Source organism: Belonocnema kinseyi, chromosome 5 (assembly GCF_010883055.1).
Source record: "Belonocnema kinseyi isolate 2016_QV_RU_SX_M_011 chromosome 5, B_treatae_v1, whole genome shotgun sequence".
NCBI classification, from domain to species: Eukaryota; Metazoa; Arthropoda; class Insecta; order Hymenoptera; family Cynipidae; genus Belonocnema; species Belonocnema kinseyi.
In genome coordinates this window covers 98,211,883-98,227,351 of record NC_046661.1, presented here as the reverse complement: position 1 = coordinate 98,227,351, position 15,469 = coordinate 98,211,883, and the positions used below count along the sequence as shown (strand labels likewise).

Genomic DNA, 15,469 nt, shown 5'->3' with positions numbered 1-15,469 from the left:
GGGTAAGGTTGCTTAGGGTACGGGGTAAGGTTGGTTAGGGTACGGGGTAAGGTTGCTTAGGGTACGGGGTAAGGTTGCTTAGGGTACGGGGTAAAGACGGGTAGGGAAAGAAAGTGCGCCCGGGCTACGAAACCCTAAAAATGTATTTTTAACAAAATAGTTTAACTTTGAATCAAGTAGTTGAATGTTCAACCAAAAAATATTTGAATTTTTAATAAAAAAAATAGCTGAATTTAACCAGAATAAAGAAAACGAATTTTCAACTAAGAATTAACAATTTTGCAGTCAAGAGAGTAAAAAATTCATATCCAAACTGTTGGGTTTTCAAGCGAAATGATTAATTTCCAAACAAGAAGATTAATTTTCTTCGAAAAAGGACAAGTTTTCAACAAAATACATGAAAATTCAACTAAATAGTTTAAAAAATAATGTCCAACCAAAAAAAAAAAGAAATTTTCAATTAACTAATTAAATCCAATAATATAAAGCTACTTTTACAACTGAAAAAAAACATTCTTATTTAATTTGATATTATAATTTAAACAAAAATAAAAGCACGCCCTCAAAAATAATTCCGTTAATTTAAAAGAAATTCTCTGGCGATTGCAGGTTTTCCAATATTTTTCTAAATATATAACTTTGCCTCGAAATATAATTTTCTTCGATTAAGATTACAGAAGAAATGTTTACAAGTCGGATTTCGTAAAGGATTTTTTTTTAAATGTCAGAATTGTCTTGTGCAGGCTATAAATAAACGATTGTTGTTTTCTTGCCGGTTCGTCACTCGGTTTTGCTTATCAAACGACTGCGTTCTTCGAAACTTTGATAACCACCATTCTTACAATCATTTATTTTGTTCGGATTGAAAAATGAGAAGGCAGGTTTGTAAGGGAGAAAAACTAGAAAGGCCAAAATGAAAAAATCAGAAAATAAGCAAATAAAAGATAAAATGAGCGTGATGGATAAAGATGAATAAAAACTCACCCTTGCAGAGATTTTTGATGACGAACCACCATGATGGCTGATAACTGGAGGCCAACACAAGGCCAGTGAAAAGTGCGACAATTATTACCTCGAACCATGCTCCGGACATCAGCAGCATAACTGGATTTGTGTATTGTTTCTACAACAACAGCAACGACGCTTTTTATTATCACAAGATTCACCTCCCCCGCGCATACCGAAGATTATTATACTTTGTGACAATACAAGGGGACAGAGGGGCTCGCGGTCGTTCCAAGCTCAATCACAATAATTTAAACTCACTCGCGTGTCACTTGACTGCCACGAAGTTGAGTCTCTGAATGTGAATAACGAGCTTTAAGAGCTCCGTTAGTTTACTCCTTGACCGTGTAGCTGATGTAGGAATGAAGAAAAAAAGAAGAAATGAAAGAGTAGGGAAAGGGTAGGGAAAGAGTAGGGAAAGGGAAAAGAGAAAGAGAAAGAGAAAGAGAAAAGCAGAGAGCGAGCGAAATTGATTTATAACTCGGTCCCGACTATTATTCTCTTCAATGATAAACATACATACTATGACTAAAATGATAAACAAACGTCCCGACAATTCAACGTCAATTATAGAAAAAGGGGAAAAGAAAATAAGATAGAAGATTCAAGAAGTTAGGATAATTAAATGAATGTTTCTGATGTAATTAAAGCACATGCTCATTATCTGACTTAGAAGTCATTGTGATCAGCTAATCTTTGCCGGAAATCATTTATGCTCATTTCGATTTTTAAGAATATAGATAAAAAAAGGTTCCTATAAACTTTCAGTTCATAAAGAGAATATTCTTCTGGTCCTGTTCCATTTCAAACAATATTTTCAGGTTTTATCAACTCTGGATCCAATTTCGTTTTGTCCTTTATTTTCAATTTAATTTTCAAATGAGACCCAAATTTCAAAAGATATTTTCTGAACCCATTTTATTTCAAAAAACCGTTTAAATTAAGAGACCTTCGACAGTTACAGTAATATGATACCTTTCCTCATAAAGTTGGGTATTATTATTTTTCAATGCAAAATCGAACCTACATCCAACCTCATGAGGGTAGAAATACATAACTTCAAAGTGAAGAAAGATTTTGAGTGATTCTTGATGATTACAGGTGATCAGAAGGGTTTAAAAATGAATGCATGTAATTTCAGATAACTTCAGGCGATTGCACGTCGTTTTACCATTTTACAGTCTGCTTTTCAGTAATCAAAGGTGATTGCAGATGATTACCAGTAATTTGATAATATATTTCAAGTAATTACAGATAATCACTCTTCCACATAAGAGTGATTGCAGTCACTTCAGGTGATTTTAGAATGACTGCAAGTCATTTTAGGTGATATTAAAATGTTTGCAAGTGGTTTCAGATGAATGTATGCCATTTTGGGCGATTGAAGTATTCTAATGTTGAAATCAGAGTGAATGCAATCATTTCAAATAATTTCAGGCAAATGCAGATAATTTCAGATCATTTTAGGTGACTGAAAGTGGCTGCACGTAATTGTGAGCGATTTAAATTGCTTTGAAGTGATTTGATTTGATATCACGTGATTTAAAATTGAATGTTGAGCGATCGAAGGTGATTGCAGAGAGATTTTAGATGATTTCAAATGATGTCAAGACAAATTTCAAGCGATTGCAAGTTATTCTTGGTGCATTTATAGGATTGAAAGTGATTTTAGATATTTTCAGCTAATTGAAAGTGATTACACTCGATTACACTTTATTTTACGTAATTTCAAATAATTTTAAGTGATTTTAGGTAGATGTACGCGATTTAAAGTGATTTCAGGTAATTGAAAGTGATTTCACGTAATAGTGAGTGATTTCAATTGCTTTCATGTAATTGTATTTAATTTCACGTGATTTACAGTTTAATTTTGAGTGATCAAAGGTAATTGAAGAGAGATTTTAGATGATTTCCTATAATCTTATGGATAGTTTAAAGTGATTTCAAGTTATTGTTGGTGCATTCAAACGATTAAAAGTGACTTTAGATACTTACAGGTGATTGAAACTGATTGCACTCGATTACACGTCATTTCACTTAATTTTACGTAATTTCAAAAGATTTTCAGTGATTTCATGGTAAATTTAGAGCAATTTCAGTTGCATATACGTTTAATTGAGAATGAATGCAGTCATATTAGATGATTACAGAATTATTGAAAGTGATCAAAGGTGATTATGCAGAGATTTAAGATGATTTACAACGATTTGATGGCAAGTTTCAAGTGATTTCAAGTGATTGTTGACGCATTCACAAAATTAAAAGTGATTTTAGATAACTGCAAGTGATTGGAAGTCATTAGCCTCAATTACACATGATTTTAAGTGATTGCACGTAAATTCAGTAGATCAAAAATGATTTTAGATAATTGCAGGTAACTGTATGTGATTACAAGTAATTTCAGATATTTGTAGATGATTGAAAGTGATTGCACTTGATTACGCGTAATTTTACGGTTATTTGCAAATGATTGCAACTGATTCCATCAGATTGTGCGTCAGTGATTGCAAAGTTACTGCATGTGACCGAAAGTGATTGGAGATGATTGCAACTGATTATACAGTAAATGGCAAAAGATTTTACGTGACTATAAACTTGATTCCAGTTGAATTCAGTACTTAGAAGTGATTTCAGGCGATTGCAACTGATTTCGCGTGATTAAATTTGATTTCACGTGATTGCAAGTAATTATAATTAACCAGTAAAGTTTTTGAGGTTTCTTCAATCAGCTGCGAGAATCAACTCAACAATCGGTCAAATTCAGTTAATCACCAGAAAATTTCACTTATTAATCAGTGCAGTTTCATCAGTGCGTAATCATTCGGTTTACAATGTTTTTTTTTTGTATTTTTACTAAGGGTTCTATTATTTGGGTTTTCATTTATTGGCAAAAGCTTCTATTCTTATTCAATCCTAATCGTTAGTAGCTGAAACTATTCCAAGAAAGATTTTTTACGATATCCTTTTGATTTTGTTATTTATTTCAAATACAATTATTTTAGATTAATCATTTTTTGCCCTCGTAAACCAAAATGTTCTTTTTAATACGTATTATATCTTTTGCATATATAACGGAAGCAAAAACATAAAAATCAAAATAACTATTGTCATGCAAACAATTTTAAACCGTCCCATTTTTTTCTAACGGTTCCTTTTTTTAAATTTGTTGAAATTAAACTTACTCACGTCTTCTTCGATTCTATAAATCACAATAAAAACTGCTTAATTTGGAAGCCAAGTAAATTGGTAATAAATGGGTCGTTGCTCAATCAGTGAATTTAACTGATTAATCAGACTGATTATTATTCAGTGACTCACTTCTCACTGAGAAAAATCAAATATAAATACACTTTGGTAGGATAAAGATATTTATATCTTAAGAAGGGGAAAGTATATTCAATTTTTTCGTAAATACAGCAAAAAAAAGAAGCTTCCCTAGTTAAAATTTCTTTTCCAAAAATATTTCACAGAAACCAGCTTCTATTATTTATTGCAAAAAATCAAAATGTGGCCCATTTTTTTAACTGTAGCAAACTAAATTTTTTCGAAAGGAAAAATTGTTCAAGGCATTAAATATTCGAAATTTCAGCAACGGAAGGTATTTTTTCAATGAAGATGATTAATCCAATAAAATTAAAAGTTTAATTGAGATCTCGTGATAACAATTTCTTTGAACAAAAAAATCGGTCTACAACTACATAGATGATAGATGGCAACGAAAATTGCAAATTGAGCCACTTAAGTGAAAATAAGCGACATTAGTCTCCTGGAATGCCATTATTATCTATTTATTAATAACACACCGGGATAGAAGTTGGTTCAAAGTCTCGACATACAGTCACCTATATTCGTTATCAGCACGTTTGTCTTCGAGAAGCACAGTAGTTCAAACATCGTCTAAGATAAATTACTCGATTCTCTCTTTTCCTAATTATCATGAATGATGCATCAATGAATCGACGAATTGGAAAAAATTAGCTTATTACAATAAAACGATTTATAGTCCATAACACTTATAACTTGACTCAGCTTTGATGCAATTTCTGAGGAGAGCTCAGCACAAGATGAGGCGACAAACGACGAAAAAAGGAGAGAAACAATGGCCATGGGAATTTATTATTCATTGATGCGCGATAAACCATGGACAATATTGATAGTGGGCGAGGGGGGAAAAGGGGAAAGGAGGAGCGTGTGGGGGAATGAAGGGGAAAGGGTGAAAAAGGAGGAGAGAAAAGATTTGCAACGACAAGGGACGCTTCGTAGGAGGCTGCGACTCTTTATGAGAGCAATCTCCTACTCCTTTCTTCAGTACCTTCGTACTCTTCCTTTCCGCCTGTCCCTCAGATTAACATACTCGATTTTTGCTCCTTTCTTTCCTTTCACTACCCACCTTAGATTAATTTTGTTTGCAAATATTTGTCTCTAGCTTAGGCTATGTTTAAAACATTTTTTTTTAGTTTTTCTATTTCATTTGAATTCCATTTGAATTTTATTTTATTTCAATTTCACATCAATTTAATTTGAATTTCACTTAAATTTTCATTTCAAATATATTTCTATTTCATTTTAATTGAATGCTATTTCTATTTCATTTCAATTTCACTTACATTTTATTTTATTTCAATTTCATTTTAATTACATTTAAATTATATTTCAAATCAATTAAAATTTAGTGTCATTTCAATTTCATTCAATTTCCGTTTTTATTAACTTTTATTTTATTTTTATTGTAATTTCATCTAAATTAAATGTTATTTCATTGTCATTTCATTTCAATTTTACTTAAATTTCAATTTCGTTTCAATTATATTTCATTTGAATTAAGTGCTATTTCAATTTCATTTCAATTTCAGTTCAATTTCATTCAAACGTTCTTTCAATTCAATTTTAATTAAATTGCAATTTGATTTCATTATAATATAATTTCAATTATATTTAATTCCATTTGAATTTATTCTTATTTCATTTAAATTAAATTTTATTTCAATTTAATCCCAATTTAATTTTAATTATATTTCAATTTCATTTCAAATTCAATATTTATTTACAATCATATCCTGTACTTTAACTCATAATTCTTTAGTTATTTTATTCATGATTTTGTTTTTCTTTGCAAGCACAAATTTTGTAGCAATAGTACTTAATATAGTCACTGTTGTGTTAAATCTATCAAATATATGTGGGTAATATGTACTATGTACATGTTACCCACATATATCTTAATGCACATTTCATATACCAGAGAGTTATACTCATTTATTTCAATTTCATTTAAATTTTATTTTATTTAAATTTTATAATTAAACATTATTTAAATTTTCTTTCAACTCTATGGTATTTAAATTTAATTTCAATTTCATTTTATTCCAATTTAATTTTATTTCAATTTCTTCTCAATTTCAGTTCAATTTCATTTCACCTTCATTTTAACTTTCAATTTCATTTTTATTTATTTTCATTCCAATTTCATTTTAATTTTAAAATGATATCTTTCGTATCGAAAATTATTTAAAAGAAGGGCTATAATAAGCGGATTATGTTTACCCCTTTTTACCCAAATTACCATAATTTTCTGAAACCTTTCTTTTAATAAATGAATGCAATTTCAATTTTAAAACGATATGTTCAGTTTTGGCATTAATTTAAGAGGGCTGTAATAAACGGATTATGTTCACCCCGGTTTACACCAGTTACCATACTTTCTTTAAAATCTCTCTTTTAAGATAATAAATGAAATCACATTTATTTCAATTCGAAATCGATATCTTTAGTATCGAAAATTATTTAAAAGAAGAGCTGTTAGAAATTAAAACAATTTCATTTGAATTTTGAAGCAATATCTTCATTAACGAAAATTATAAAAAAGGATGACTGCCAATAAGCGGATTATGTTTACGCCTTTTTACCCCAGTTACCAACCTTTTTCTAAAACTTTCATTTAAGATATTAAACTAAAATACCATTTAAATTTTAAAACTATATATTCAGTTCTGACATTATTTAAAACCAGAGTTATGAATAAGCGGATTATGTTTACCCCAGTTACCATAATTTTTCGGAAGCTTTCTTTTTAAATAATAAATGAAATCAATGATTAATTCACTTTAAAAATGATATCTTTATACATTCATTAGCAAAAATTATTCAAAGGAGGGCTGTCATAAGCGGATTATGTTTACCCCAGTTACCGTAATTTTTCTAAAACTTCCTTTCAAGATAATAAGTGAAATCAATTTCATTTAAATTTTAAATCGATATCTTCAATGGAAAAAAAAATTATTTCGAAGGAAGGTTGTCAATAAGCGGATTATATTGATCCCAGTTATCAAACTTTTTCAAAAGCTTTCTTTTAGATAATAAATTAAATCAACTTCATAAAGATTTAAAAGGATATCATTAGTAGCGAAAATGATTTAAAAACAATTGTTTCGATAAGTAGATTATGTTTGCCCTAGTTACGACACTTTTTCTAAAGCTTTCTCTCAAGATAATAAATTAAATCAATTTAATTTCAATTTATTTAAAAGGAGGGTTGTAATAAGCGGGTTATGTTTACTCCGTCTTACCATAGTTACCATGCTTTTTTAAATCTTTCTTTTGAGATAATAAATTAAGTATGTGAGTTCCGAAATTTTGCTCAAATATGCTCATGTTGAAAACAAGCGTTGTCGTAAGAAATAAAAAAACTAGTTTTTCTTTACACACACATGCAAAACCCTCGTTTGGTCACCATTCACAGAAATAAAAAATGGTCGATTCCGCATCGCGCGCAAAGGATCAAAATCCTCAACGACGGTGAGCAAAATTGTGAGTAAAATTATTTCCATGGTTACCAAAACATTTTGCTCACTACTTTAACTACTAATGTCAACTAGCATCGTAAAAGGTGACTATGTAACAATCGTGTTGGGTCAATGAGGTTGTATTCGATATCTTTTAATGGTGAGCAATCTCAGGATTTGCACTGTAATTTGTAAGTTCTTATAGATAACACTTACATAACTCTGAGATGGGAAGGGTTTATGAAAAGAGTAGAGTATCAATTGGCGGGAAAGTGTTTAAAGTCTTTTATTAAATAACCAAATAAAAAATATTAAGTATATGAAACAGATAACATGTATCCACTCAATTTTCACTCTTGTTGCACACTTTTCTAATAATTTGTTGATTAACAGTCTTTAGATGATATTAAAATTTTATGTAATAACGGCTAATCGCGGTGCTCGTTAATACGCTTCCTAGCGACACGCATTCAGCAGCTCTGAGCGCACACACACGCACACAAATACACATACACAATTGAGCACGAGAGAGCGATTTAAAACACACACACACACACACTTGCCACAAAATTCAGACAATAATCGCAAAGGTAGTAAATGTTTTACATATTTAAAATAAAAAAATGATAAACAGGACAAAATAAAAAGTACAGTAATCGATTTGTAGAACAATTTGTACATTTAAAATTCTCATAGTGTAATAAACGTTATCTAAAACAAAATCACATAAAAAAGAAGTGTCTACCTGGAGCAAAGCGAACAAAGAAGGGACCAGCGTAATCAACCCCAGTATGTGTGAAAGGCCTACAATTCCTTGTTCTAAAGTCAGGCAAGCTACATGAGCGCGTAGAGCAATAAGTTTACTGATTGTAGTGATTTAAGTATTGCCTGATGTAAGCGACGACCTACCTACAAGTGAAACACCAGAACCATTCAGAAATGGGTACAAGGTCTTCAAGGGTAAACCTGAAGGAATCATGATTCCTTTTTTCAGAGCGCGTATGTCAGCTTCAAATGAACAATTATGAACTTGTTGCATCCACGAAGAAGAGACTCTACTGATCTCAGAAACCAACACAGTAAGGGAAATTCGGCGGATTTTCAAATTCCGTTGGATTTCCTGTTTTTCGACAAAGAGCGTCAATAAAAAAACGACAATTGGCCGTGATCCTCATACGTTTTGGCCAGGATTCAATTCTGTCAGCGGGATAAACTAAACGTTGTTTCTCTTTGACGGAAAAGTGAGCAACTTAAAAGGTTTGGACCGAAGATTTTAGCTCAAAATCAACGTCGATAGGCAATAACATCCCTCGAAGAACAACCACCTGGATTGTCCGCTGTAGGAAAATGTCCCCACCTTGCTTGTGGAATACACTTTAGAATATGAGCAACTCTATTGTACGGGAATGTCCGCCAGAAAGTATACATATTTGTTGGTCCAGGGTAATAATATTGTTCATTTTAAATGACAATGTAATTTGATGCTATAGCCATAACCGGAGGGAGCCACCCCAAAGGATCATCAAGTTCGGCGATGACCGTAAGAATACGTTGTTTCGTAGGTTGTTCAATGGGTCGTGCTCCAATCTTAATTCGGAAACTATTTGAAGCTCAATCCCAATGTGGACCTAAAACTTTTAACTGAATGCCCTCCGCAGCCAAAAATTCAAAAGATCTTTCATGGTTGCCAGAAGTACAATCATGTAGCAATTGATCATCATTAGAGGCCCGTTTTTTTTTTAGATAAAAGATTCCTCGATCCATCAACTGGGAAACTTTAGATCTTATACAATTACATCAACCTTTCTTAAATACATCAGTATTAAATAACATGACATGGACATCATTTTCGAGAATTAAATTAGCTTTTGGAAAGTCAGAACCCTCATATATAGCTAATTTCTTCATTACTCGGTCCGCAAAAATAGGTGCACAAGCAGTTCCATAACTTACAGTAGTCAGTCACCAGACTTCCAACTTAGCTTCCGGAGAATACCAAAAAATGCGCTGATAATCACAATCAAGATTATGTCGTCCCAGTGCTCAACTCGGCGTTTGGAATTTTTAAGCGCTGTAAGAGTCTCATAAGTAGTATTAAGAAACAATTTTAAATCAGCTACCGAATTATTGTTTACATTGGAAACATTAGCTATCGCTTGTAAGTATGCCTCGATTAATACACTTTGATTATCATAAATACTACAAACAAACAATATGCTCAATTATGTTTCACTATGAACAATTCAGGCTTCAAATAGATCACGACAATACACTCGATCAGAAAAATGACGCGCCTTTTGAGGTCACACTAGCACTCGCGCTGCGGCGCGAAAACTATAAAAGCTAAAAAAAAACGTGGTTATTTTTGTCAATTCAGCGTTAAATTACCATCCCAAAACCATGAATGTGAACACAAAATATCTCCCGGGGCAAAATTCTAATACTCGGCAAGTCCTCCCTGCATGCTCTATCACGAAAAATAGAGTTCTGCCCGAGGTTGGAGAGCTTTTCAGTCCTCGTTTTTGCTCGAAAATTCCGAATTCGGAAATAGGTAGGCTTCCGCGAGCATTAGAGACACTTTTGCAGGAACTTGTGTAACATTGAATATTTGCTTGAAATCTCACTACGTGCTCGATCAGTACTTTAAAATCATCGGGCAAACTCGGTTTGACAGAGCACGGAGGGAGTTCTAGGATATCGCGAAAGCCTCTTTAATGCTCGCGGAAGTCTACTTTTTTCCGAATTCGCAATTTTCGAGCGTTTCAGAGGAAAAACGAGGACTGAAAAGCTCTCTCCAACCTCGCGCAGAACTCTATTTTTCGTGACAGAGCATGCAGGGAGGACTTGTAGAGTATTAGGATTTTGCCCCGGACTACTAATACTCATTTAAAAAAATACGAGTACGTATGCAAATATTATCAACTGAAGGATTCAAGGAAATAACAAGAGACAGATAAAGTTTTGGAATAGTATAATGAACAAACTAGTTTAAAATTTATAATAATTTACATAGAAATAATCTTTTGCTATAAATATTCAACAAAATACATATTTAACTTTGACAAACAAAAATGAACTATATTAGGTAGCTATGTACAAGCACGTTTCCACTTTGGCGTTCAATTGTTCACTGTTCGGATGGCTAAAAGAACGGGGGTGGCTCTGTCGTGTACCTTGACTTGAAAATACAAGGGGCGCGTTAGGCAGTTCCATTCGAAATAAAGACTTGCTGGCACTTAAAAAAAAAGTGCGGTCCTTTTGCCGCGTACGTGAATACTTGAGGGTTAAATAAAAATCATGTGGCTCATGTGATACATAAATACATATTTCTACTTTCAAATCCAAAGTCAAACATTTTTCCCATTTTTGTTTGATAAATTCTAAACACCTACGTGCTCCGCTTACATTACCAGTATCTCTTGGAATCCTTTTAAAATTTGAATTAAGAACAGAAACATACGTCGATACATTGAATCACCCAAAAAACAAATCTTTCTCTTTGTCGAACATAGCAGAATAGAAATGCGAGGAAAGAAACAAATACATTTTTATAATTTTGTGACAAATTCGAAAAAGCGTACAAGAATTTCTTAAATTGTAAAAAATAAATTAAACAATTTTTCTTACGGTTCCACTGAACTTTTCCATTATACATAATTAAGAAACGACAACATTCTGACACGGGGAAACCTTGCTTAAGTTGAAGATGACAACTGGAAAATGTGATCGCTCATAAGGAAGCATAAATTCTAGAAGTTTTTCTTTCAGAACGAAGTTAATAAGTGAGTATGGAATGAAATTCCATATATGAAAACAGTCAGCTGTGCAGATCAAAATTAGACAGTCCGCCGATCGATCAAGTTGATTAGAGGAAAGATGTCGATTCCTTTAGATAGAGAGTAAGTACAAAGCTCACTGAGTCACCGTCTGGTAAATGGTTGCTCAAAGAAGAGCAAGAGAGAGAGAGAGAGAGAGCTCACGTTATGCTTAACACACGCGCACAAACACACGCAAAGATGCAAATGATACTTGCAATTTCCACTGTCTTTCTCTCGAGTCAAACCTTTCGTCTCGAAACCGTGTTATTCCAACGTTTTATTACTGTAACCGACACGACGCCATAATGGTTTAGTAATGGTCACGATTATCGCGAACATTCTGGAACAGTTGTTGCAGATTTTTAGTTCGTGATGTATCTCAGATCCCGGACGAGCTCCCAAATGTTAAAAGATAAATTGTTTTTCTTGAAGGTTCTTGTACATAACACTTAAAGAACTCTGAGATGATGAGGATTTGCCAAAAGAGTATGAGTATCAGTTGGCGGGAAACTATTTAAAGTTTTGTATTTAATAATCAAATAAAAAATGCTATTTCTATGAAAGAGATGACATATCTTCACTTAATTTACACTCTTATTGCACACTTTTCTAATAATTTGTCGATTAACAGTATCCAAATGATGTTTTGCTGAATCACGACTCATCCGTCGCGGTGCTCGCTGGTGCGCTTACTAGCGACAGGATTTGGCTGACCTCATCGCACACCTGCGCGCGCACCTACTTGAGAGCTTGGAAGCGATTTTATATATGCACAGACGCGCGTGCGCGGGCGCGCGGAATTCGGACAATAATTGCAAAGGTACTCACAATATTAAAAATTATAAATGATTATAATTGGTTATAATTTATTACATCATGATAAAAACAAGGTTTTTAATATTTAATTTATTTCGTTACGAAATCAGTTTCCCAAATCGAGAAGTTTCCGAATGGTAGTAAGTATACATTTTTATGTATACATTTTTATATATACATTTCTTTGCATTATGACTATTTGTCGCAGTCAATTTGGCCAAAATGATGAAGGAGTGCAGAATAATAACCAGATCTGCTTTACTCTAAATAAAATCCTGCAGAAGACTAAAATGATGTTGAGGGAATGTTTTTAAAAAAATTGGGTTTTGTCGCATTTATACAAAAATGTTTTGCAATATTATACCACTGATGGTCGAAATGATTATGATTAACAATTTGTAAGTAAAAAACTACTAAAAGAAGAAATTTTGTAACATAAAATATAAAAATGGACAACCATTTTGAAAATAAAGAAACGAATTTTTGTGGTTAATGGAAGTAATTCAACAACTTTAGGTCGTTTATTAAGATTTGTTGGTTTGAAACACGGATTGAAAGAAATCTTTGAATTGCTTGAAAAGAGACACGTTTCTTTGATATCGAAAAATATTTCTTTGCATATTCATCATTATCAATTCTTTGTTTAAAAAAAACATTCTTTCATTCAATTATTATAGAGATTAATTATTAAAACACATTATAATTGCACAATAAAAGAAGAAGGTTTTTCGTATTTCATTTATTTGTTTACGAAACCAATTTTCCTAAATTTTCATAAAGTATCTAAATAATAAATGGTACATATTTTCTAATGTAATTTATACTTCTCAAAAATTAAGTTATTTCAATCGGAAATATTCATATTCGAGAAATTTCAAAATAAAAATTGACTTATAAAATGAAGATTCCGAATTTATGAAAATTCTGTGAATTTGAATCAGTTAAAGTTCAATCAGAATAAGTGACTTACTCCCCGAAATATCAGTATTTTTTCACTTTATATGAAAGAAAAATGTACGGAAATTTCAGTTGAAAAAAACCGCGAAAATTTCGGTTGAAAAAAAATCGCGAAAATTTCGGTTGAAAAAAAATCGCGAAAATTTCGGTTGAAAAAAAATCGCGAAAATTTCGGTTGAAAAAACCGCGAAAATTTCAGTATCTTTTACTGTAACTCCAGTAACTTTTTTGACTCGAACAAACTAAAAGAACCTGTTTTTAATTAAGACGTTAAAAATTTAACAATTTAGAATTTAAATTGGGATCATTCAGAATAAAATCATTTCCAATTGCAAAATTTAAAAAATTGTAAGTCATAAATGTTGAAAAATTACCCAGTGTTCACTTTAAATCCAGCAGATCAAAATGTTTGAAATTGAGGAAATAACATGAAGCCTGACCTGCTCTCTAATTACCACGCTGATTTCTGGGCGTGTTTAGTCGTAATCGCTCAAGGTCATATAACATTTTTTTAAATATTTGTAAATCACGGGTCAAAGCACAGTTTTTAATCGAACGATAAGTCCAACATATCTAAAAGTAAAATCCAACGTAATAAGCAATTAATGAGTCAAATTTAGAAAAGAATACGTAAACGGAATATTTTTTCAAATAAACAAAATTAAATCAAAAAAAAAAAAAAAAAAAAAAAAAACTATGCCCGCCGCACGAGCACATCCTAATCGTGAGCTGCGCGTGCGGCTCGCGATCTTGAACACCCCTGCGTTGCGCGCCTTTTAGATCTCGCGCTTCACGCTCGATAATATATTTATCTCGCACAGCGCGTTCGATCGTTGTGCTTTTCCCACATCTGTGCGCAGACTTTTTCAAATTAAAGGTGAGAGCATCGACAACTGTAATTTGGTGATTGTGAATTCTCTTTTGTTAAAGCTCCTTCGGCTTTAACGAAAACATTTTTATGATGCATATCGTGCTTCACTCTCGATCTCATCCAAAATTCAAACTTTTCTACATTACGCAACACTAATATTTGTTCCTTGTTTTGCATTAAATTTTATTCACATTTACCCTAAAACATGTATCAATGTATCGTTTTTCCATAATTTTTTTATTTTTAATCTTATTTTTGACTTTTAAAAGAAAAGCTACTCATCCTACCTAAAAATGATTCATAACAAATTTGTAGATCCTTTTTGGGTGAACATCTTTCGTCTATTAATTTTTTTCCTATCTTGTGTCATTTTTCAACGAAAAACTTGTTTTTTATTTTTAATGATATTTTTTATGGTAAAAAAATTCGCGTTCCATCTAAAAATAAATAATAACAAATTTGAAGATCTCTTTTGAATATACAATTTTTGTTCATTAATTTTTTTTTCACCTTGGGACGTCTTTTCAAAAATTAAATTTTTTTATTTTTAATGTTAGCTTTCATGATCAAAATAAAAACTACGCATCCTAACAAAAAATTATGAATAATAAATTTTTAGCTCTTTTCGGGTAAATAACGTTTGTCGAACTGTTTTTTTTAACTTGTGTCGTTTGTCCAATAATTTATTTTTGTTTTTTATTTTTAATGTTGTTTTCTACGAATAAAACAAAAACTGAGCGTTCTATAACAAAGTGATTAATCACGAATTTGTAGATCTTTTTCGCGAGTGCATAATTTTTTCTATTTATATTTTGTCGTATCTTGCATAGTTTGATTGAAAAATGGAAATTTTGATTTTTTTTGTACAATCAAATTTTGAATTTTAGATACTTCAAACAAAAATCCAACAAGTTGTTATAACAGTCTTGTAGGGTGTTCAAAAATCAAAATTTTTCTTTTCTTGACTTTTTGTGAAAGCGTGCGTTAATTGGCTTCAAGTTGTCATTTTTGTTTTTTTTTAATTTTGTCAAAAATATTTTTTTAAACCCTTCTTTGCGCTTGCGAGAGAGATAGTGCCGTGAGCCTCTAACGGTAGTGGCTTCAACTACACAAATTTGTGCGCGAAATTCAAAAATCCTATATCCTTATTTACATTTTTCAGCCTCCTATTGTCATTAAATAAACTGTTGATCAAATTTATTTAAAAATTTAAATCAAGA

General features: G+C 31.7%; 2 protein-coding genes across 3 annotated transcripts in view; both read right to left on the bottom strand.

Annotated features, from left to right (window-relative positions):
- Window positions 1-1,366, bottom strand: part of LOC117172327 (ecdysone 20-monooxygenase) — a 44,623-nt gene extending 43,257 nt beyond the window's left edge. The window contains exon 1 of one of the 2 annotated variants that reach the window (XM_033360115.1): window positions 985-1,366. In XM_033360115.1, coding sequence (XP_033216006.1) covers window positions 985-1,102 — 118 coding nt within the window. In that variant the 5' untranslated portion in view covers window positions 1,103-1,366. The remainder of the gene's footprint in view (window positions 1-984) is intronic. The other variant, XM_033360116.1, reaches the window with a different exon arrangement.
- Window positions 1,017-15,469, bottom strand: part of LOC117172326 (uncharacterized aarF domain-containing protein kinase 2-like) — a 76,071-nt gene continuing 61,618 nt past the window's right edge. The window contains exon 11 of the mRNA XM_033360112.1: window positions 1,017-1,123. The gene's annotated coding sequence lies outside the window, so the exon portion shown is untranslated. The remainder of the gene's footprint in view (window positions 1,124-15,469) is intronic.